The sequence below is a fragment of the Pan troglodytes genome, chromosome 9 (assembly GCF_028858775.2).
Source record: "Pan troglodytes isolate AG18354 chromosome 9, NHGRI_mPanTro3-v2.0_pri, whole genome shotgun sequence".
Taxonomy (NCBI): domain Eukaryota; kingdom Metazoa; phylum Chordata; class Mammalia; order Primates; family Hominidae; genus Pan; species Pan troglodytes.
The window spans coordinates 104,259,493-104,284,769 of NC_072407.2; the positions used below are offsets into that span (position 1 = coordinate 104,259,493).

The following is a 25,277-nucleotide window of genomic DNA, read 5'->3' on the forward strand; positions in this document are numbered from 1 at the left end:
AAGCATGCTGCATAGTACCATGGGGATGCAATCAGCAAAGTCCAGGTTGTAGAAAATTCTTTGAGGCAAATGACACAGTTTCTTTGACAAATAAATGACAAAGAAAAAACCAAGGGGGAACCTGTGTATTAAAACAGTGGTCCTCAGAGCGCTGGCATGAGTCAAAAGTCACTGGGAGGGCTTGTCAAAACACAGATTGCTGGCTTCATCCCGTAGTTTCTCATTCATTAGCCCTGGGTTAGGGCCCATGAATTTGCATTTCTAAAACGCTGCTAGGTGCTCTTCCTCCTGATGATCCAGAAAGCACAGAACCATGTTATTAAAGAAGTCTTGGATTATGAATCAAATACAATGTATGGACCTTGTTTGGATTCTGTTTTGAACAAGTCAATTGTAAAAATAACAATAATTCCCTTGATAATAGGGAAATGTAGACATGGGATGGACTTTTGATAATATTAAGGAATTGGTAAATTTTGATAGTGTAATCATGGTATTGTAATTATATTTTTCTTTTTTTAAAGAAGGCCCCGTCTTTTTAGAAATACATGTTGAAATTATGGGTAAAATGCTATATTGTTTGCTTGAAAATAATTGGCGCTGAAAAGTAGTTGAGGATAGAGGTAAAAGAGATTGGCCATGTATTGACAATTGGGAAGAAAGCGAGTGATGAGTACACAAGGATTCATTATCTGTATTAATTTTTCTACTTTTCTATGTTTATGGAAATTACCTTCAAAATGTAAAATATATGTTTGGAAACATAAAAATATATTCCAAAATAGCTCATGAATTAAATGTAAGTCACCATAGAAATTACACGTTTTTTGGAATAGAACAGTCATGAATTATACTATTTCAAAACATGTGGGATGCAGGTAAAGCAGGACTTAAGGGTAAGTTTATTGACTTAAGTCTTCCAAAAAAAGATGTAAATGAATTAAGTTCAACTCAAAAGTTAGAAAATGAAACACAGAAAAGCTGGAGGGAAAAAGAACAGAAAAAATAGAAATAAGTTAATAATGCAGTCATCTTTTATTAACAGGTAGCTGAGAAGATTGGATTGAACTAAGGCATTATTCTGAGGGAGATTGGTCTGTAATATTCCTCTCTTTAATATCCTTGGTTCTGTCTCGGTGCTGTGCTAGCCTGATAGAAGAATTGGGCAGTCTTGAGCCAGGTATGATGCTCGCCTGCAGTCTCAGCTACTTGAGAGACAGACAGTAGGATTGTTTGAAGCCAGGCATTTGAGACCAGCCTAGGCAACATAGTAAGACAGAAAAGGAAAAAAAAAAAAAAAAAAGGTGTGCTAATGTAAAGAGAAATTAAAAGTAGGACTTCTATTGTCTTAAATAGTTTCTGCCTCAGTGAGTAACTACTCAACTTATGTAGAAATGGCTCAGTATTTTTTCAGCACACACTTTGTGCCAGATGCTGTGCTAGGTATTGAGGACACATAGATGACTAGGATATGACCCATACTCCTGTGGCACTCAGTCTGAGGGAGCATATAAATTTGTAAGTAAAAAATTAGAATCAGGCAATAAATGTCAGTAGACAATATGGAAAAGTTCCCAGGCAATTCCTTGAGAGAAGAAAATTCTTAATGTATAGGATGGGCCCAGCCTTGTGAGGTTTTGCTCAAGTAGTCTCCAAGAAGAAATGGCATTTACCAAGCAGCCAGTCTGTTATAATGGGACACATTAAAAATCACAAGGAGTTTGCTGTGTGACTGGGAGACCATTAAGTTATAAGAGCTGTCAGTGTATGTTATTTAGGATTTTTGTAGCAAGGTTTATATGAGAGATTGGCCTGTAATTTTCCTTTCTTTTAATATCCTTGTATGGTATCAAGGTTATGCTGGCCTTGTAAGTGTTGGAAAATATTCTTTCCTTGTTATGCTCTGGAAGAGGCTGTGTAAGATTGGTATTATTTCTTCCTTGAATGACTGTAAAGCCATTGGTACCTGGGATTTTCTTTAGTCAATGTGTACTAAACATTTAGTAGAAACAGTGACCCACAATTTCAACTTAAGTTAAATATGTATCTGAAAAGGTTTATTATTCTTACTAATATTTTCACATAAAACTTCCCTCTGCCCACTGAGGTTAATTCACAGTTTGATCAGTGTTGTATCAGTGACAGAAATTCACTAGTATAAAAACCCAGTCCATTTCTAACCACCAAATGGTGTATTACAGCTTCGAAAAAAAAATTTTTTTTTTTTTTTTTACTACCTAGGCTTTGTGCTGGGGGTACCATGGTGTCAAATGAGACAAATCCATGTCATCCAGATACTGGTGGACTCAATTTGATATGAGCAAGCATCAGATCATTTTAATCTACTTGCTTTATTGGGATGTGTATGTGGATATATTAAGGGCTGATTATTTTGATGGGCTTTGCTGTTTGGAATGCTTTGTCTTAATTTTTGTGGATGAATTTTTAATTTATATATTTCATAAGAAGTAATGAATTTGCATCATTCACACTTCAGAAGTTATAAATAAGGTTCTCCAACTTTGTCCTTTAGTCACCCAGTTTCCCATCTCTGGAGCCAAAAGATGTTAGTTGCTTCTTAGCTATTCATCAATTTTTATATCCTCTGAATATGCAATATATTCACCCCCGCTCCCTTCCCCCACCCCGTTTTTTTTAAACACTTTCTCTTCTGCACCTTGCTTTTAATTTAGTAAGTCCTTAGAAACTGTTCCTTATTGCATGTTAAAACTACCTCTTGTTTCTTTTCTCTTATGACTTCCTTGTATCTTATGACAACAGTAATAATAAATTAATGTAGTCATTGTGATATTGATGGATTTTTAGGTTATTTCCAGTCTTCCTGCCCAAAAAAGTTACATCGAATATCCCAAATTGCTTTTGAATAATTAAATCATCATTTTATCTTCCTTCACTAGTTTTTTAGGACAGATGTTTTTTTTCTTTTCATTTCAGCCATGAACCAGAGAATCAGTCAGAGTGCTCCAGTGAAACAGCCACCACCCCTGGCTCCCCAGAGCCCACAGGGAGGCGTCATGGGTGGCAGCAACTCCAACCAGCAGCAACAGATGCGACTGCAGCAACTGCAGATGGAGAAGGAGAGGCTGCGGCTGAAACAGCAAGAACTGCTTCGGCAGGTGAGGCCACAGGTTAGAAACCAGCCTTCCACTTTTTGGGGTTTGTTTTCTTAAAGTTGGGCAGATTTCATTTTAACATTTATTAGTTACAGAGGAATGTTGTCTTTGTAAAACTGAGTGACACAGAAGCATTCTATCCAGCCCTGTCCTTGTCTTAGTTTTGTGACTGTGAATGGCCTTTGATCAAGTTACAAGGGATGTGACTTGGAAACCTGTATCATGAAGAGCTGTCTTGGTCATGGTAATTGCAATTGAGCAAAAATTGAAGGAAGCAAGGATGCTTTCTGTAATGTACATGGAATTGTGGATTGCTGTTTTTCTGAGGATTTCACTAAAGGGGCAATTCTAGAACATCACTTGGGAGAAAACATCCTTTATTAATAACTTACGTGGTGGGATACACCAATATGACACTTCTCAAATGACAAATATACTTCGGTATTACCGAATCTAAGAATTTTCATTCAAAACAAAATAAATGTTACCTTTGGCCAGGTGTGGTGGCTCATGCCTGTAATCCCAGCACTTTGGGAGGCCAGGGTGGGCAGATCACTTGAGGCCAGTTCAAGACCAGCCTGGCCAACTTAGCGAAACCCCATCTCTACTAAAAATAAAAAAATTAGCCAAGCGTGGTGGCACACACCTGTAATCTCAGCTTCTCAGGAGGCTGAGGCACAAGAATCACTTGAGCCTCGGAGGCAGAGGTTCAGTGAGCCAAGATTGTGCCACTGCACTCGAGCCTGGGTGACAGAGTGAGATTCTGTCTCAAAAAAAGTTATCTTCAAGTTTAGAAGATGCCAGTGTGCTTTAAAATTACCTGCTTATGGATGTTTTTTTTATGTTGGGAAAAGTAGGACATAGTAGAGAGCTTGAAGCCCTTTAATCACCAATTCCATCAGCTTTCTTCCAGAAGGTACTGTTGGTTTTTCTGTTCCTAATATATATAATTAATCTCATCATTAATTTTTACTTTATCTTATTTCAGAGTGGTTAAATCTACTAAGTTCAGATATTGGAGATAAGGTCTGTTGTTAAGTAGCGTAGATATTTTTAAATTTGTATATAAAATTTTTTTGAATAGATAATAGAAAAATGGTATACTAGTGATAAATGTACAGAGGTGAAAGTACACTCAAAATAAGATCTTTTCCCTGTTTTTCTAGTTCTCTCCTATGGGGCCTAAATAACTATGAGTTTCTTAGGTTTTTTGTTAATTTTTCCAGAGATACTCTGTTTACATACATAAAATACATGTATCTGTGCCATTTTTTCCCTAGCTAAATCACAGCATGCTAAGTATAGACATTTAAAAATCGTCATACTCGGCCAGGCATGGTGGCTCATGCCTCTAATCCCAACACTTTGGGAGGCCGAGGCAGGAGGTTTGCTTGAGCCCAGGAGTTCGAAACCAGCCTGGGCAACATGGCGAGACTCTGTCTCTTAAAAAAAAAAAAAGCTCTACATTTCTGTTACCAGGAAGTAGGCACTTAAAGGTCTGTTTTTTGTTTTTTGGTTTTTTTTTAGGGCTGTATTTTAAAAGTATCTCTTGAGTGTCAGTGAAAATATGTGAACTCAGTACTACCTGAACTCTGATTTGGGGTTTGAGGAATTGGTACTTCAGGAGTTAAATTAAGCCATGGCATCTGAGACAGGCTCATGTTGAAACTGTGCTTTGTCGGTAATCTGTCCATACAATTCTAGTGTGATTGGCATCAAAGGTAAACCCTGATAGAAGGAGTAAGACAGTATGTGCCAACATAAAATGTCAGGAACTTGTTGGGGCTCAGAAAATGATACTCCAAAATATGGTTCTTTGACAAACTAAGGAAGCAGCCTCAAGGTCTATGCCAAAGCACAGGATGAGGCTGTTCTTTGAAGTTCCTTTATCTACCTAGAAACCAGACCCACCAAAAGGAATACAATTGCCTTTGATCCCCTCCCCAAAATTTCATTAACCAGAGAAGCCTGAAACTTGTATGACAGAGGAAAAGACTAAAAATTAAATATCACACTTAGAGAGCTCAGAGGAACTTTGCCCAGACTATTGTCTGTTCTCAGATCCCATTCAGTTTCCAAAGAGAATTATTTACTAACCATTGTCTGTGTACTGGGCCCATTCATTCTTCCTAAAAATCATTTACTGCCCTTCAAAATGGCGTCATTTCCCTCATGTCCCCTTCCCCTGTGAAGAAGGGTATTATACAGTATCTGGAACTCACTTGGTTATTGGGTAATCATTGTCTTGCAATTTCCCCCATGCTTATGCACCTTAAATAAATTTGTTTGCCATTTTCTCCTATTAATTTGTCTATTATCAGTTCATTTTCAGTGAACCTTTAGAGGGCAGAGGGGAAGTTTTCCTTTTGGCCCCTATAAAGTGATCTTGAAAGAAATGTTTCTTTATCTGACATAAAAAAGGATGGAGAAAGGAAGCATTATTGTACCTCTGACTTTCTAACAAATTACCATAAAGAAAGAATATTTTTCGTCTACTATTGTTAGAACACCTTAGAACCATCAAAAATATAATTACATGGCTAATAGAAAAAAAATAGAGCAATTTTAAAATACGTTTTATGTAACCTATTTTCACTGTTTTTCATTTTGTTGTTGCCGAGTAGTAGTTGTTCTAAGTAAATACAGGTCTCAATTTCACTATGAATAAAAACTGTCAAAATCAAGAAACTAAAAAAAAAGTTCTTTAATTACTAAGGTCAAAATCATACTGTTTTTAAGATAATTTGTAAAGTCTAGAAATGGGGCCATTCCCCATTTTGTTTTATGCCATAGATCATCCTCGGGTTTTTTGGTGGGCAAACGCTGCTATTTGTAAAACTCTTCCTTCCAAAGATTTTCCTAAATCTTTATTCTCAAACTTACTCTGGGTGATGGGTCCTGGACAGAATAGCTTCACTTCCTTTAAAGGTAACTTCTTTGTTTCATCTTTACTACCTACTGTGTCGTCTTTTCTTATGTTGAAGTTGACAGACCTGCTCTATTCTCATACTAATAGACTATTTTTTAGATTTTTTTTAAGTAATCACAATAAATTCAGTATATCTTAAGTCTTTTGGCTTCCTGTGAACTTCTTCCATTGACAGTTTATCTTAGCACTGAAACATCAAATATATTGTATCTGCTTTATCTAATACTCAGAAGCAAAGAACCTACGTGACCAATATCAAATTTTATTTTTTAGTTCTGACTCCTAAAGTCTTGCTGTCCTATCCTCAATGCTGTTAAAAACTTCTGAGGTTCCAGTTTTGTTATGTGGTGACTCCGTTGGCTCCTGTCTTCGTCAGTCTGCTTCTTCTTGGGTAGCTTGGGAATTCTGTGCTATGGTGATATGTCTGGATACAATTTGTAAGTCAGCCTACACAGCCAGACCATGTGGCTTAAAGTAATTTTTATCCGTCTTATTTTTTACTCTTAGGCAATGCGGAATATCAATCCCAGCACAGCAAATTCTCCAAAATGTCAGGTAGGCTCTTATCTGATGTTTTAGCACTGGAAAAAAAAAAAAAAAGATATTAAATTAGGAAAGAGAAACTTACATTCCAGGGTCCTGTCCTTATTGGACATTAGCCCAGAGTATAACTTTGAGCCATCTTTCCACCAAGATACTCAGGTTAACATTGCCCTTCCAAGAGAGGCTACACAGTCTGCTCCCTCCCTGCTCCTCCTAGGGAGTTTCTGTTTATTTTGATTCCATGGAGGTCTTTTTTATTCTATATTTAAATGTATTGTGTCTCAGTTGTACATCCTATCAGCTAGGTATGCCTAATTTTTATTTGAATAGCTTAAAATAGTATGTGTAATGATGTAAAGGAATTAATAAATTGAACAGTAACAAAAGCAGTATTTACTTGGATAGGCTAGTTTAGGAAATTTTAGAGTCATGATACCATGAGGAAGAGAAAAATTCTTTCTAATGGACATTCCAAAGGAAAAATATCAGAATTATCAGGAGAGGATCTGCCTGGATAGTGTTTCAGGTTTTCTTGTTGGCTTTTATCAGCATTCTCTGATGAACCCCAGGGAGCCCTGGTTGTGAAGGCATCTTATTTAGAAGGAAAGATTGTGGCCATTTTTTCTTCTAACACAGGCACTTGTCTGACTCGTGGGAAGAATCTCGTTCTTAAAACCAAAAAGATTTTAGGTGTTCGGGGTCCACAAGATTAGAAGAAATTCGGAGCCAGAGGATCATTCTACTTCTCTTGGGGCAGAAGCAACCATATAATGCCTCACCTTCTATGTAACTTACTCTGCACTAGGCTAAATAAGTACATTGTTTTAGAATCTGCTGTAGAAGTAGGAGTTGGCAAAATTCTACTCATTTTGGATACTGTTAAGTTGTCCGTTGGAGCACCATAATGATAAAAGTCAGATACAGTCTTCATAGAGACCAGTTAATTTTGTGAGAGGGAAAATTTCTATTCTTCTTTATCTATCTCATAAATGCCACCATTAATCAAAAGACCAAGCAAGGGATAACTCATAATAAGCCATCTTCACCAAAGTTGAGCATAGACATTCTTATGATGAGGGGGCACTAATATACCATTTGACTGTGAAGTGCAGGATAGCATTGGGTCTTTATAACGTGAAGCCATTTTTTTCTTTGCCATTTCTCTGAAGTGTTTGTTTTGTTTTGTCTTTTTGTTTTTTTTTGTTTTTGTTTTTGTTTTTGAGATGGAGTCTCGCTTTGTTGCCAAGGCTGGAATGCAGTGGTGTGATCTCGGCTCACTGCAAGGTCCGCCTCCCGGGTTCACACCATTCTCCTGCCTCAGCCTCCCAAGTAGCTGGGACTACAGGCGCCTGCCACCATGCCCAGCTAATTCTTTTTGAATTTTTTAGTAGAGACGGGGTTTCACAGTGTTAGCCAGGATGGTCTCGATCTCCTGACCTCGTGATCCGCCCACTTCAGCCTCCCAAAGTGCTGGGATTACAGGCGTGAGCCACCACGTCTGGCCTGAAGTGTTTCTGAAAGAAGAATTTTATTCATGATAAATGAAATAGAAACTAATATAGGAGCAGAAATTAACTCAAAGGAGATTTGGATTCAGGTAAAAAGTCCTCCATGCCAAAAAAATGTTGAAATTGTTTCCTTTTTTCCCAAGGTCTTATACCCTGAATCTGATAAATAAGTCAAATTCTTCTTGATCTTTGTTTCATACTTGAATAGAAAAGTAAATCTTTACTGTTATTGAAATTATCAGGAATTCTTAGTTTTTTAAAATAGTAAAGTTTTAGAAAAGGTGAGGCTTATTAGTAGTAAAGCTCCTAAGATATGAAGATTAGAGGTAATTACTCAGATTTGCCCAGACCAGAGCAAAAAACTTGAAAGAGGTTTTTAAAAATTTTCTTTGCATATGCTGGAGATTAAAATATTGGTTTGTTATATATGCTTTAGTTGTCAGTGTTTAATATTTACCTGGCATAATTGTGGAAAGTTATCAGTAAATGTGTGAAATTCAAGTATAGGGTTATATTTGAAATAGCTCAGATCAAGAAATCTGGTGGTATTTGTATCAAGAAAGCATGTGTATATTTTTCTCATCCTATTGTTTTCTAAATAACCTTAAGGTAGATGTCAGGAAATAGATCACAAAGAAGAGTCATATCTTTTCTTCTTTTTTTTTTTTTGAGATGGAGTCTTGCTCTGTCACCTAGGCTGGAGTGCAGTGGCACAATCTCAGCTCACTGCAACCTCCGCCTCCCAGGTTCAAGCAATTCTCCTGCCTCAGCCTCCTGAGTGGCTGTGATTACAGGTGCCCGCCACTACGCCCAGCTAATTTTTTGTGTTTTTAGTAGAGACGGGGTTTCACCATGTTATCCAGGATGGTCTCCATCTCCTGACCTCATGATTCGCCTGCCTCGGCCTCCCAAAGCACTGGTATTACAGGCGTGAGCCACCGCGCCCGGCCAGAAGAGTCATATCTTAAGTGAAGATGGCTTTAAATAGTGTTTCTCAGAATAATCAAGAAAGCTAGAAAGGACTTTTCAGTCCCAAAGAACAGAGGGTACAAAGACATCAGTCAGTATCTGAACACTAGACGCTGTTGTAAAGTTACTGGGTTTTTAACTTATACTTTTCTAATAGATATTAATGCAGCTGAGTTAGCAAGCAATAGTGAGATCAGTGTCATTTTCTAATCGTATACCTCATATGCTGTGGGATGTGGAAAGCCACCAAACTTCAAAATGCTTATGAATTACTACAAAAGCTGTCTTTAAGTACTTCCAATAGGATTAACATATCATGTGGCTGTTGTAGGGTGCTGTGCTCGTGTACACTAACGTCAGTATGGGTGAGGTTAATGAAAAATTCCAAGATCCATGGCCCAAGTGATATTGAAATGTAAAATTTTGAAAAAACTTTAAAGGCATTTATATATCTTCTTAGTTAAATATGGAAATTATCACCTTAATTTATTATACTATGTTGGCAGGATTTTGGAAAAATTCATCCTTACAGAGCTTAACTTTTTATTTTTATTTTTATTTTGAGACGGAGTTTTGCCCTTGTCACCCAGGTTGGAGTGCAGTGGCATGATCTCTGCTCACCGCAACCTCTGCCTCCCGGGTTCAAATGATTCTGCCTCAGCCTGCCAAGTAGCTGGGATTACAGGCATTCGCCACCATGCCCGGCTAATTTTGTGTTTTTGGTAGAGACAGGGTTTCTCCATGTTGGTCAGGCTGGTCTTGAACTCCCAACCTCAGGTGATCTGCCCACCTCGTCCTCCCAAAGTTCTGGGATTACAGGCGTGAGCCACCACACCCAGCCAAAGAGCTTAACATTTTAATTTCATTTTGGTTACTTATGATTTTTGTGTTTCAAAAGCAATTTCCATTCTCAGAAGAAACTTTTTAAAACTGTAAACATCTTTGCTTTGTGAGATTGAGCAGTTAATGGTATTTTCTAGTCGTATCTCTGTTACACATCAGTGCTCACTTGTAAATTGGAGAGACCTTTTGAGCAAGTGGGTTTAGGAATGCACTCTAGCTTCTGTTTTAAGGTCTTTTGAGAGAAGAACTTTGAGGAAAGATAGTCCCCCCTGAGGTGCGAACACTTCTACCTTCTCTTGTGCTTAAGAATATGGTTCTTGGACTGGGGGCGGTGGCTCACGCTTGTAATCCCAGCACTTTGGGAAGCCGAGGCGGGTGGATCACCTGAAGTCAGGAGTTTGAGACCAGCCTGGTCAACATGGTGAAACCCGTCTCTACTAAAAATACAGAAATTAGCTGGATGTGGTGGCGGGCGCCTTTAATCCCAGCTGCTCAGGAGGCTGAGGCAGGAGAATCGCCTGAACCTGGGAGGCAGAGGTTGCAGTGAGCCAAGATCGTGGCATTGCACTCCAGCCTGGCAAAAAGAGCAAAACTCCGTCTTGAAAAAAAGAAAAAGAATTTGGTTCTTAATATCTGGGGTTCCCTAGTACCTATGAGATCGAGTTTAAACTCTGCAACTGGCTCATGGTCTGTGGTCAGTAGCCTTCTCACTCACTGGTTCCAGTTAAGCCAGTAACTCTTCCATTATTAGCTAAGTGTACTCCACTGCCTTGTTGCTGTTATTCTGCTCACAAGCTTTTCCCCATAGTGAGAACCTTGCTTATCCCCTTTCTTACCAGTAAAGATTCTTCATTTCTGTTTTAAGGCTTAGGGTGAGATTCATTCCCAAGTGCCCTTATGAGAATTCTTGAGGCAGGGCACAGTGGCTCACACCTGTAATCCCAGCACTTTGAGAGGCCGAGGCAGGCAAATGACCTGAGGTCAGAAGTCCGAGACCTGCCTGGCCAATATGGTGAAAGTCCATCTCTACTAAAAATGGAAAAATTAGCTGGGCTTGGTGGCATGCGCCTGTAGTCCCAGCTACTCAGGAGGCTGAGGTGGGAGGATGGCCTGAGTCTGGGAGGCAGCAGTTCAGTGAGCTGAGATCGTGCCACTACACTCCAGCCTGGGTGACAGAGTGAGACTCTGCCTCAAAAAAAGAAAATTAGAGAATTCTTGAAACTACCCAGAAATAAAAACAACACTGCTGTATAAAGATGTCTTAACTCAGTAGCCAGTATAATTCCAATTTAGGTGGTCAAAAGTATGATATGGGGTTACTTTTGTTTCTGGGCAAGTAATTGCTTCAATCTGTATAGAAATTACAGTATAAATATTTTGCAACTATTGAATAATGTGTAGTTGCCATTCCTTATGGGTGGTAATGAATAGACACCAAGGTCAGTCCCTGGTTTAATGAATAATAAAGCCCACAGTATTGGTGTTGAGGATATTGTACTGCACCATTACCTCTCAACAGTGAAGAGGTTCAGATGTTCACAGTTGTAGGTAATGAGAACAAAATAATACCATTGTTCAGAGCTATATGAAAAAAATTACCAACAACCATTTTTTTCCTGAATTTAGTAAAAGTAAAGTATTTGGCTTTTTTCCCTTCAAACTGTCTTTCATGTTAGCTGTTTCAAAATCCTGTTAACACTTGTCTAACATTATCTTTCTCTTCGAAGTTCTGATATTAAATAAATCATAGATTTATTTGAAGGTTTTCCAATGAATATCTTATATTTTATTTTTAATGGGTACATTGAAAACTTTGTATAAGAGGGAAGATTTAGCCTCACACCCCACATACTTTTAACTGGTTATTTCATTTGTTTTATTAAACTTGCCTCTTGTTATTTGAACAGTGCCATAATAACTTTGAGACCATGATTGAGTAATACAGGTTACAAAAGGCCTAATTCCACAAGTCTATCAGAAAGAATGTAGAATCCTAGGATAATGCTAGGGAACACCAACCTGCCATCCTGTTTTGGATGTGATTTTTCAGAGTTTAAGATTATCATATAGTTCTCATAACTGTCCCCCAATCCATGTGTGTACTTTTTTTAATCAAAAAAGTTGTTCTAAAGTTAAAACTGCTTTGGTAAATGGCATAAACATTAAAAAACATAAAGCATTGGCTCAGTGTTTTAATGACTTTAGAAATAATAAAATGTTTTATTACAGTTTAAAGCTGTGTTGGAAAATGGGGTATGGCAAGACCTCTATCTTAAACAGTTGGAAGAAATGGCATTTTTTTCTATTTTTAGAATTGTTGACATAAACTGCTATCACTAAGGCAAACTACTTACAAGACATATATTTTTAGAGTTATTCTCCATTTCTAAATTTGGATTTCCAGTTCACTAAGTTAATCTTCCTTAAACAAATTGATTACCACCCTCCCTGCAAAAACCCCTTGCTCCTGTGCCATATATTATCGAAAAAACAGACACACTTTTATATAATGCAGTATTTACTAAAGACAGAATTGCTTTAAGAAGGTAACACTGACTAGGTAGTTAGCTCCCCAAATCATTGATTCTTATGTTATTTTATTTATTTATTTAAGATGGAGTTTCACTCATCACCCAGGCTGGAGTGCAATGGCACGATCTCGGCTCACTGCAACCTCCTCCTCGTGGGTTCCAAGAGCTTCTCCTGCCTCAACCTCCCAAGTAGTTGGGATTAGAGGCGCACACCACCACCCCCAGCTAATTTTTTTGTATATTTAGTAGAGACAGGGTTTCACCATGTTGGTCAGGCTGGTCTCGAACTCCTGACCTCAGGTGATCCACCTGCCTTGGCCTCCCAAAGTGTTGGGATTACAGGCATGAGCCACTGCGCCTGGCCTGTTAATATTTTTATATGCAACGAACATAGTATGTTTCATTGGGTTCAGTAAGGAAGATAAAATACTGTTGATATTTAAGGAAATTGGTAGACATGGGATAGGGAAATTGCATATATTTATATAAGAAAACAGGCCAGCCTTTTTCTCCCTTTCTTAACAATATGATATGTCTTTGTGGTTCAGTCTAGCCAAAAAACAACAACCTCTGCCTCCCATACAAGCGCGCGTGCTAGCGTGAACACACTCAGATAACAAAGGTTTCAGGAGGCAGAAGTGAAATGGAAATTTCGGAAAGTATCCTACTCCATGCTTTACCTAGTCAGATTATGAAGGAGAATGACCATGAAGTTAGACAAATGAAAGAGTTTTCTCCTATAAGGTGTCCTGCTTCTGGGGAGGAACAGTTAAATCATGTGTTTCCATCGTGAGTAAGTTTTATAATTCCTTGTATTCTTAGCAAAGGATTGTAAATGTGAAAGTGAAGTTACCATAGGAAACTAAGAATTTTAGATGTAAAATAGTGAAAATTTGTTTCAGGGTTATCTAGACATTTTGCTACTTTAAAAAAAAATCTTAATATGGATAAGCATGAAGTCAAATTAATCTGAATTTTTAATCAAAAATATATTTTATATAAATTCTCCATTATATTGCGTTTAAAAATAAGCCTGTATATATCTTATACCTGTGTTAAAAAATGCCAATTATATTTCAATAACGTAATTTTATCAAAACACATTTTCAGTGAATATCAACATTATTTCATAATTGGGTAAATCTGGCATAGCTCTTTTGTAGACAGTCCAATTATGTCCTGAGCCATAAGCCTTGGGACATAATTGGATTGTCTACAAAACTGATTTCAGTTGAAACATTTCATGTTGAAAGTTACGTCTATCTCTAAGAAGTTTTTGGATTATTTTATCCTGAACACAATGCCTAAAATTAGAATACTGGACTAAAAATACAAGTTTGTTAAACTTCTGTTTTCCCAAAGGTAACTAGGATAAATAGTTTGACAAAGTTTCAAAACTGGGGAAATAAGTTACAGGAAATTCAGCCAAAACATAATCATGCTTCTGTTCTGTATTTCAAAGGTCAAATAGTTTTTTTCTAACTGAAGCAAGTATTTTTAGCCATTTTCTTCTGTAATAATACAAAAATGTGGTAGCTTTTCCCATTGAGCTTGTAAATCTTAGCTAATGTGGGACACATTTGGAGTCAGAGCTATCTACGCTGTAAGTAAAACTAAGGGTCCCAGTTTGTTCTGGAGGAAACTTTGCAGGGTGGTTCATAAAAGAAAACATGAGTTTGCCTGCTTTATTTAGTGGACTTTTATGGAACCAAGACCTAGCCATAAGCCATTGGCCCTTCTTACTACATTTCTCTCCTCTCATGTAAATAGCAATATAATTTCCCAGAAGTCAAAAAAGATGCTAAGATTATGTATTTTTGAAAGTTAAGGTATGTTGGCCTTACATAAAATGATGCCTTAGTCCACATCATTTAGAAAAATAATGAGAAAGGCAGTAAAAGTAGTCAGAAGTCTGGAAACACTTAGAATATTTTTAGGGTTTTTTAAAATTTTTAGAGTATCCAAGAGAAACGAAAGCATGTTTCTACACAAAGCCAAAATGTAGAAATAACCCAAATGCCTATCAACAGATGAATAAACAAATGTAATATATTCCTACAGTGGAATACTAGTTAGCAATAAAAAGGAATGAACTGTGGATATAACATGAATGAATCCCAAGATTATCACACTAAGTGAAAAAGTACATGCTGTATGATTTTATTTTAGAAAATTCTAGAAAATACCGACTAATCTACAATGACAAAAAGCAGATGATTAGTTTCTGAAGGTTGAAGTAGGGGAGGTGAGAAGTAGTGGGAGAAAATTTTGAGGATGATTATCTTTTTTTTTGAGATGGAGGTTCGTTCTTATTGCCCGGGTTGGAGTGCAATGGCGCAATCTCAGCTACCAGAACCTCTGCCTCCCGGGTTCAAGTGATTCTCCTGTCCCAGCCTCCCAAGTCCTCCCGAGTAGCTTGAATTACAGGCACCTGCCATCACACCCAGCTAATTTTTTGTATTTTTAGTAGAGACGGGGTTTCTCCATGTTGGTCAGGCTGGTCTCGAACTCCCAACCTCAGGTGATCTGCCCACCTCACCCTCCCAAAGTGCTGGGATTACAGGTGTGAGCCACTGCGCCCGGCTGAGGATGATTATCTTGATTGTAGTGGCAGCTTCACAGGTGTACACACATGTCAAAACTCATCAGTTTATGTACTTTATAATTTATTGTGTATCCGTTATATATCAAAAAGCTTTTCAAAATTTACTTGGAATATCTAATCACCTGTAACTAAAAGTTTCAAAACTCAGCTGAGTATTTATACCTTTAGTATGCTATCCATAATCTGCATATATGTTATTTGTATCGTTGGCCTTGTTACATTAGAGTCATCCCTTGGGGGATTGGTTCCAGCAAGTCCCTTATATAAAATGGCATGCTATTTGCATATAACCTACACACATCCTCCTGTATACCTGAAATCATTTCTAGATTACTTATAATACAATGGAAATGCTATGTAAAGAGCTATTATACTGTTATAACTGTATTGTTATTCTGTATTGGGAATAATGGCAAGAAAAATAGTCTATATATGTTAAGTACAGACACAGCCTTCCATTTTTCTTCTCGAATATTTTGATCCATACTTGGTTGCCTTACGGATATGAAAGGCTAACTATATTTGTTTTCATGCCAAATTCTTCCCTATTTGATTAATAATACACTCCTGCCACCAGTAAGTAAAGTGTCTTTTTTTCATTGATTCTTTCAAGTCTAATTTAGGTGAATCCTTAGGTTACTCACTCTTAGTCATGGCTCAAATATAGGTTTAATGAGAAGAGTGTTTCCATAGCCCTTCAAGGGGTCGGATATCTCCTTAGGTAACTTGGAATGATTTCCCTGCTTACTGACATCTCTAAGTTATCTTTCTTTATAAATCTGCATAGTTGGTTCTGCAGTGTCTGCTGACATAGAAATTCAGTTGTTAAATGAAGTAAAAAGTAAAAATTTCACGGCTTTTAACAAACATAGTGGCCAAATTCAAAGCAGCAAGAACATGGAGAGTCTAGTCTGCACATGATACTAGTTTTAACCTAATAAAAAGTAGGAATTTTATTTAAAAAGCTAAAATAAAAAGTTGTAAAAATAATATGAAAATTATAGCCAATTCAGTTATTTTAGTTATGACTTACAGTTTAGTGTTATATATTTGTTTTGTGCTACAAACATGAGCATATCTTCTTTGATAAAAAGCAAATGAGAGTCTTTAGAATATTCTCCCATACTCCCATGTTTGTCACAGAAGCCTAGGCATCAGCCTTATCTGGAGTCTATAATTTTATTCATTTTAAAGTTTATTGTTAAATACATCCTCATATTTTAAGAGCAAAATAAATTCTTCAAGGAATTATAAGTTGTTTTATGCTCCAGAGTAATTCATTCACTCTGGCCTTAGGGGGTACAGCAAAAATAATTATGATATTTTGTGATAAGTGCTGTGTTCAGGATGTTAAAGACATGACATGTACGTGTCTAATCCAATCTCAAGATCGAGATGGGATCACCACGGAGAGTTTCTTCAAAAAGGTAGTGCCTTCACCAGGTCTTAAATAATACGGAAGAAAGGCATGGTATTGAGAGGATGTGTCCTCCCACAGACAGACTACAATGAGTGTAGTATCACTGTTTTAAAGTCACTTCTCACTTTGTAAGATGAGCATGGGAGGAGTCAAAAGTAGAAGATAGAAAAGAAATAAGAGGGATCCCCATAAGACTGCAAGAAAAGTTAAAAAGATGATGAGTATAAATGAAGTTACTTTTGAGGCAGGCAGGAAGAGGTGGCAAGAGGGGCCAGAAAAATCAAAGATTATACCTGATGGCCTGGTTTTTTTTGTTTGTTTTGTTTTTTGTTTTTTGTTTTGAGACAGAGTCTCGCTCTGTCACCTAGGCTGGAGTGCAGTGGCGCAATCTCAGCTCACTGCAACCTCAGCTTCCTGAGTAGCTGGGACTACAGGCATACGCCACCACGCCTGGCTAATTTTTTTGTATTTTTAGTAGAGACGGGGTTTCACCATGTTGGTCAGGCTGGTCTCCAACTCCTGACCTCAAATGATCTGCCCACCTCAGCCTCCCAAAGTGCTGGGATTACAGGCGTGAGCCACCACACCCAGCCAGTGGCCTCAGTGTTCTAATGTAGATGGAAAAGAAATAGACATGGACTTCACTGGCTGGGCATGGTGGCTCACGCCTGTAATCCTAACACTTTGGGAGGCCAATCGCTTGAGCTCAGGTGTTAAGACCAGCCTGGGCGACATATAGTGAGACCTTGTCTCTACAAAAAAATTTGGAGGAAGAGAAAAGAAAAGAAATGGACTTCCCTGAATAGGGGCTTGAGATAGTATGCCATATTTGGAGTAGTGACCATGAGGATGTGAAAAACAACTGACCAAGAACAAAACAAAACAAAAAAACCAATAAGTGGTACTAGGGTCCATCCAAAACCAAAGACCTTTAATTTGTAATGATAACATTCTGGATAGTTATGTGATTTCTTTTTATTCTTTTCCCTTAGCATTTCTCAGCAATCTCAGAATGAAAATGGAACAAATACACTTTGGCATTGCTTTGGGGTTGGGATTTGCTGGGCTGAGATAAAATTATATGTACATCAGGAATCTAAAAGGTGCTTATGCTGTTTTGAATGATCAGTCATGAATTTAAGCTTGTAGGGAAGGAGAAAAAAAAATAAGATACTAAAAGACAGCCAATAGACTAGACTAGTAAGGAGAGATGGGTCTGGAGTCTCTGAGGTTGGAGGGCTGGTAGAGTGGACATGAGTCTTTGCAGGAACTGGTTAGAAAAAAATGTGAGAAAGTAAAATAAGTGCATGTAAGATTTTGGGGAGAGAAGTTTCTAAGCCAGTTCTTGGGTATGACTGAGGGAATTCATGATTGAAATACAGTGATGAAGTGGTCAGTATCATTTCGGTGTAAAGGCGATCCCGGTATTTCAACAATGGGTTATTATATGGGTTTTATGCGTGGAGGTCATAATTCCAATGTGATGAATGCAGTTGGAATGAAAAGAAACACTGATCATCGTCTCAAAACATGACTTAAGATTTTAGAGTTGGTTTGGTTTCAAATAACAGGATCTTAGTGGCTGTGCAATGGGTGTTTGAGTGGAGTGGAGATGAAGGTCACTGGAATCCAGAAGGTTCAGGAAGCTGTCAGGTTAAGTGAATTGTCCATTTAATACTGAAGCATGTTAAGAGGCATGGAGAATACTTGGAGTGGCAAGAGGCTTTGACCAGACTCCAGAATTTTCCCGTATATAAGATGGAGTAACGAAGAGATCAGTAAATTTGAGTACAAGAAGCAGTTTACCTTGCAGGGAAGACAGGCAAACAATTTTGGCATTTGGCCAAGTCCCTAGGTTCCCTTTCAGGACATTGGTGTTTGTTTTTTTTTAAAGTATAGGATTGAAAAGAAAAGGAATTTCATTGATACAGTTAAGAAAATATTAAATAGAAACTTGTGATATAATGTGCTTCTTTTTAATGTATAAATAACAAGATCTAAGGCTGGGTGCAGTGGCCTATGCTTGTAATGCCAGCACTTTGGGCGGCCAAGGAGGGTAGGTCATCTGAGCCTGGGAGATTGAGACCAGCTGGGCAACATGGCAAAACCCTGTCTCTACAAAAATACAAAAAATTAGCCGGGTATGGTGGTGTGCCCCTGTGGCTGTAGCTACTCATGAGGCTGAGGCAGGAGGATCACTTGAGCCTGGAAGGTCAAGGCTGCAGTGAGCTATAATTGCATCATTGCATTCCAGATTGGGTGATAGAGTGAGACCCCGTCTCAAAAAGATTTAAAAAAAAATCTAGAAGCACATCTTATAACGTAACTACTGTAGCATTGAAATAGCAATGATCATAAATGGTATTTTAAAATATTTGCAACAACTACAATGTGATATGAAAACATTTATATGTTCTATTGGTGAAAAGTTAGGTACAGTGAATACTAATGGTGCATACTACATTGGAGAAAATGTTGACAAATTTAGCGAAAATGTGTAATTTTTTTTTTTTTTTTTTACCCCATTGAAGTTCAGAGACTCTCTGAATTCTGTCATGGTCTGCTGGTTAAGAAACTCTGGTTTAAAGGATGGTATATCCAGAAGGCATAAACCTAAAGAAAAATAAGTGGTATTTGCATGCAGGAGAATTGTAGTTTAGAAGTGGCAGCGTAGAGCTAGGAGAAGCTTTCCATACTTCAGGACCCCATGGCGATTGTGGAGGTGAGGGCTGGAGATGGTGGGGCCGTGCCTCAGTGAGCAGACTTGGCTCAGAAAGCTGTGTGGAAGGATGACGGAGTCAGGCCAGTATCCTTTGTGATAAGAAACTGTATGTATTTCAAATCAAACCCAAAAAGTAGAGGGAAAGAAAGCTGATGGTCTAGTAGAGATGATGTTTACGACAGGTGGAGAGGCACAGTGAAAATTCTTAGGAGGGTAAGAAACAGTGAACAGATAAAGGAGAGAAAAAGGACAGAGTAGTAATGAGTGTACTACGGATGGGTCACAGTGAGATGAACTGTTTTTGAGGTCCTGGGCAAATACAGGCTGAAACCTGGGAGGTTTGGAAGCCCTTGAAGGCAGGCCTTCTGCAACCATCAGAGTAGCAACCTACAGCCTTTGCTCAGGTTTACAGGGAGAATCCTGCTGAGAAATTGTTGGATGACCCTGAAGAAATTTTACCCCATTTTAAATATTATGTTTGTGGTGGAGAAGCCTTGGGTTTGTGTTTTAACTTCTGATGTCTTTTTTTCATTTTCCTCCTATCTCCCTGCTAGAGGATGGAACATATTCTATCCAGCTCAGGATAGAAAAACCTAAAGTCAAAATGAGACATTTAATAGCAAAGTGTGAAATAGTGTTGGGGGTTGGGGAATGATTGGTGTCTTATAGTAAAATCATCAGATGCTATTCTTCCTACTTCTTTTTTTTTTTTTTGGCGGGGGAGGGGGTCGGGGGGTTCCAAACACACAAAACCATATAAGAGTTGTCGAGTAAAAGCAAACTTTAAGAATTATTTTTTTAGGGCCGGGTGCGGTGGCTCACGTCTGTAATCCCAGCACTTTTGGGAGGCCAAGGCGGGTGGATCAGGAGGTCAAGAGATCGAGACCATCCTGGCTAACATGGTGAAACCCCGTCTCTACTAAAAAAATACAAAAAATTAGCTGGGCGTGGTGGTGCGTGCCTGTAGTCCCAGCTACTCGGGAGGCTGAGGCAGGAGAATCACTTGAACCCAGGAGGCAGAGGTTGCAGTGAGCCAAGATTGCGCCACTGCACTCCAGCCTGGTGACAGAGTGAGACTCCGTCTTGAAGAACAAAAAAAAAAAAAAAAGAAGAATTTTTTTTAAAGACCAGACTTGCCATTCTATAATAACCCAAAGGAGGATTTGGGAGTATCTTCCAGAGTGAGGAAAATAACAAAAAGAAAACAAAGTAGCAAAATGTATATAGGGTGGGGGGTGGTTAATATGACTAGATAGACTTTAAATATATGTAACTTAATTTTTACTCATTTGAAATGGATAGAATTAGGTCATTCTGATTGGGAAATGTATTAACTTTAAAGTAGATGTTTTTAATCTATCTGCACGGTTACTCTGATGAACGTTTTATTTCTTTAAACCTAACATTAAATGTGTTAATCAGTAGATTGATTCTCTTTGGCTTTGTTTTATTTTTAATTAGGAGTTAGCCCTGCGTAGCCAGTTACCAACACTGGAGCAGGATGGTGGGACTCAAAATCCAGTGTCTTCTCCCGGGATGTCTCAGGAATTGAGAACAATGACGACCAATAGCTCAGATCCTTTCCTTAACAGGTTGGTGAAAGTTGCTACTGGTGAATATCTGAAAAGGATCATTGCTTTAAAATCATTCTGCTTAGTGCTTGTAATAGGCTATTTGGAACATCTGTGTGGGCCAAAAACCATAGCTGTAAATGAATCTCTCTGTAAATGGCAAGTACATGCAGAGTTGAGGATTAAAAGTTGTCTCCTGTGAGAGGAAGTGAACTGTTCAGACTTGTACAAGGGATACTTATTCAAAGTCATGACGTGTTTGCTTCTGCCTATACTGTTGACTAACAGTTACTTAAAATTACAGAATCATGAAGGAACATGTGAATGCCTTTCTGTGAAAGCAAATGAATTGCATGTTAAACCTACTTAGGATTGCATTGTAAGGATCACTGGAAGGAATTTTCCACATAGCTATTCAACCTAAAACGTTTCACCCAGCAGCACTGTAAGGCCTCATGTTCTTAAGGGCTATAGTCCAAGGAGATAAAATGTAAGGTTGTGCCTCTTTCAAAAATGCACTAAGATTAACGGCAGTATTTGAAAATAACATAGCTTAGGGATGCTTCTTAGTGAGTTACCACAAATCCTGGGTTTCAGACAGATTGCAATATTACATAAACTGCCATTTTGAAGTCTGTAAGCTGAAACAGGTCATATTCTTTGCCTAGGAAGTCATTTAAGATTAAGATTTAACTAAAATTCCTTCTTCTAGGTTGTGGAGTTTCAAACTTTTTAAAATATGGGATTAGTTTACGCTTTGGATTCCTTTTCTAACTGATTTAAATAACACACTTTGAATACTCAAAGGTATTTTGCACTAGGAAAACTATTACACCACCTTTTCAGTTCTCACCAATTGAATTGGAAACTTAGTAATTCCAAGAGAAAATATCTTATCCTGCTAAAAGTATTTAGTGCAATAGAATTCACCATTTACTCAGTTTTTAAGATTAGTACTGGTGGCCTAGTTGGAAGGTTTGATTTTGAAGACCATCTAAAATGTATTTTAAGTTTGTATTTACTCTTCTGACATAACAGTTTAAAGTTCTAAAAGTAAGTGTATTTATATAAGATTATAATTCTAGACTTAAACTGAGGCTAATTAAGAGAGGCATAGCCTCAGAACTTTTTTTCCAACAAGGAAAATTTCATATCCATGTAATTCCAGTACCTGTCTTGTTGAAGGGGCTATATTAATCCCAGGGATAAAAATTAGACCATTTTAAAAATGGATAGGCTGCATATCCTTCTGACAGTCACTTATGAAGGTTTTTTTTCATAAAACTTTTGATTAGAGCTGGGCTACAATTTGAGATTCTATTTTCTGGGAAGATCGGAGTGGCAGATAATCAGTGTTACTAATCTAAGGGCAGAATTATATATGCATTCTCTGCAGTACCCCCAGTTTCTAATAATAACTTACATCTGACTTTGACTTTTTTTTTTCTTTAAAAAAAAAAAAAAAAAAAAAAACTCTTGGCTGGGCATGATGGCTCATGCCTGTAATCCCAGCACTTTGGGAGGCCAAGGCAAGTGGACCACCACCTGGGGTAAGAGTTCGAGACCAGCCTGACCAACATGGCGAAACCCCATCTTTACTAAAAATACAAAATTAGTTGGGCATGGTCACACATGCCTATAATCCCAGCTACTCGGGAGGCTGAGGCAGGAGAATCGCTTGAACCCGGGAGGCAGAGGTTGCGGTGAGCCGAGATCATGCCGTTGCACTCCAGCCTGGGCAACAAGAGTGAAACTTGGTCTCAAAAAACAAAAAGACAAACAAAAAAACCTCTTGATGGTTTTTCCCTTGTTTACTATTTGATTTATATATATTCCTTAAGCTCTAAATACTTTTTGCCCCAACTTGCCTTGGCATTGACTCTTAGTAGTAATGCTGAGTTCCCTTATCTCCCTTTTACTTTTACCCTCAAAGCTCACTCAGATGTCCCCCTCCATGAAACCTTTACCCTTTACTTCTAAGCTCCCTGTTTGTTCTGAAAGCACTGTGCTTACATCTGAGTTCATATAGCCCCTGTATATGATTCATTAGTATATTTGTTCGTTTCCCTCCTTGAAGTTGTGAGCCTCTCACAAAACATTGTTTGTAGGTGGTGGTGATTGTTAACCTCTTTATCCTCAAAGCCTAGTCTAATGCCTGTCATGTAGTAGCAGATGCTCAGTGAATGTTTACTGAATGAGTGGGGCCTGTAGGAAGTGGGGTTCTGCAGGGAACAGTTCCTCACCAGGAAAATGGCCCTGTAAACTCTGTCCTCAGGAATGCCCATGTGCTTCCCCTGTGGTTTGGAATGAACTCTGCGCAACTCTGTAAGTTCAGTTATTCAGTAATAGACTAAAATGTCTGATGTGTGTCCCATGCTTAGCAGCCGAATAGAGTGATGACTAGGACCAGGCTCTTGTCCCAGATCAGGGCAGGCAAAATACAAACAAACCACATCCTGAGGCCTTCTCATATATGGCTGCATTGTATACCAGTGGTCTCAGAGGCAAATGTGTGTTTTCTTGGATCTGTGTGAGGCTTTTGAGCCTTGGCAAAATCTGGCAGAAGCATTAGAGTAAACCAGTGATTGCAGTATATAGAATGAGGGGAGAGAGAGAACAAGGCAAATGCATTGCATCATTTAGGGAAGGCAGTTGGGGTACTGACTGAGCTTTTAGCCTTGAGCAATTGTTAAACTTGTTTTTATTTTTTAACTTTTATGTAAGTTAAATAGCTGCTTATTAAATGTACAAGCCGTAGAGAAAGTTAAAGTTCACACTCACACAGACCATTGAAGAACAACAGCTGCCTTGATTTTATGCGTTTCTCTAAGATTTTGTAGAGTTAGTAGAATTCAGTGAATGCCAGCTGATGTCTGGATGCTACTAGCTTAGGAAAGTGTTCTATTTCTCAGGGTAATGGATATTTACCATACTTTGAATGTAAATCTAGGAAACCTTACTTAGTCTAAAGTGAAAATCTGTGTTGGGTCATTTTATTTTCAAGGGATGTGCCTTGCAGTTTTTTGTTTTGCTCTTTTCTTTAACTGGAGCTATATGATTTCCCGTTTCGTTTCGTACTGAAGTGTTTGAGGCTTTTTCCTCCCCCGCCCAAACACAGAAGCAAGGAGATCAAGCCACGAGTATTCTTATCTTATTGGCAGTGACTCATCTATTTTGGCTCAGTCCTAAAAGGAATTCTGGTGGTTTATTTGGGGTTGATTTTTCCTTGGCTTATGTTCTCTGCACAATAGCTAGGAATTTAACTTGAGTCTAGTGCAGACCTGTCTCCTCGCCCACCTGGAGTTTGTGTTGTGACCTCTCTGTGCCACCACCACCTGGAGAATTGAGACCTTGGGACAAGTAAGTTGTATGGGTTCCTCCGCACCCCCAGATTCAAATGATATTACAGAGAGGAGAATACTGATGCAGAGAATTTTCTGTCAGCCAGGAAAACTAACTGGGGGTATCTTTTTTTGTCCCTTATTGTCACCAAGCACAGAACCTTAGGAGAAATCTTGGTTCCTTAGAGCTGCCAGCTTCAATTAGGATTAACTTGTCTATTTCACTTCATAGCACAAGCCCTGTCTATGGCCCTGAGGGAGGGTGCTTGTTTCAGACATTGCAGGACAGGAATTTTCACTAATCCTCTTTGAGAATTATGTTGCTGCTCAGCAGGTGTTTATTTTTACCTTGAATTGATTTTTAAAATTTTTTGTGTTGGTCTTTAACTGTCATGTTTATGTAGTGGCACCTATCACTCTCGAGATGAGAGTACAGACAGTGGACTAAGCATGAGCAGCTACAGTGTCCCTCGAACCCCAGATGACTTCCTGAACAGCGTGGATGAGATGGATACAGGTTGGTATTCTTTATTCCTCTTAGTAACCTGACTTAACAGTCGGATATGTTATCACCAGGTCTCATAAGGTATTGTAAGCAAAGATGATTCAGAAGAAAACCAATTAAAATCCTGTAAATTTGAATTAAATTGATCCTGCTTTGTCTCTATACGGTGATTTGTAACTTGTCTTTTCCTAGTTTAAAAAAATATATATCATGGATTGGCTGGGTGCAGTGGCTCATGCCTCTAATTCCAGCATTTTGGGAGGCCAAAGTGGGTGTATTGTTTGAGCCCAGGAGTTCAAGACCAGTCTGGGCAACATGGTGAAACCCCATCTCTATAAAAAAACATACAAAAATAAGTCAGGTGTCATGGTACATGCCTGTAGTCCCAGCTACTCAGGAGGCTGAGGTGGGAGGATGGATTGAGCCCCGGTGATCACACCACTGCACTCCAGTTTGGGTGACAGAATGAGACCCCTTCTCAAAAAAAAAAAAAAAAAAAAAATCATAAATTGGATATATTAGCTCTATTTGAATAAAACTCTGACAACATGACTTATGTTAGCATGTTGATCTTAATTGGCAGGACAAACTGACAACCCTATTAGAACATCTCTCTCCTTATAGATTAGTGTCCTTAATTTTGAGAGATGTCTACA

General features: G+C 38.3%; 1 protein-coding gene across 13 annotated transcripts in view; it reads left to right on the plus strand.

The window, feature by feature from the left end:
• YAP1 (Yes1 associated transcriptional regulator) overlaps positions 1-25,277 on the plus strand; it is a 125,571-nt gene that overhangs the window by 95,084 nt on the left and 5,210 nt on the right. For 4 of the 13 annotated variants that reach the window (XM_001151467.7, XM_016921867.3, XM_016921861.3 and 1 more), the window contains 4 exons: positions 2,956-3,137; positions 6,571-6,618; positions 20,666-20,796; positions 24,521-24,633. In XM_001151467.7, the coding sequence (XP_001151467.1) occupies positions 2,956-3,137; positions 6,571-6,618; positions 20,666-20,796; positions 24,521-24,633 (474 nt within the window). Of the gene's footprint in view, positions 1-2,955; positions 3,150-6,570; positions 6,619-20,665; positions 20,797-24,520; positions 24,634-25,277 lie in introns of all 13 variants that reach the window. The other 9 variants (XM_016921860.3, XM_016921866.3, XM_016921859.3 and 6 more) reach the window with 3 other exon arrangements.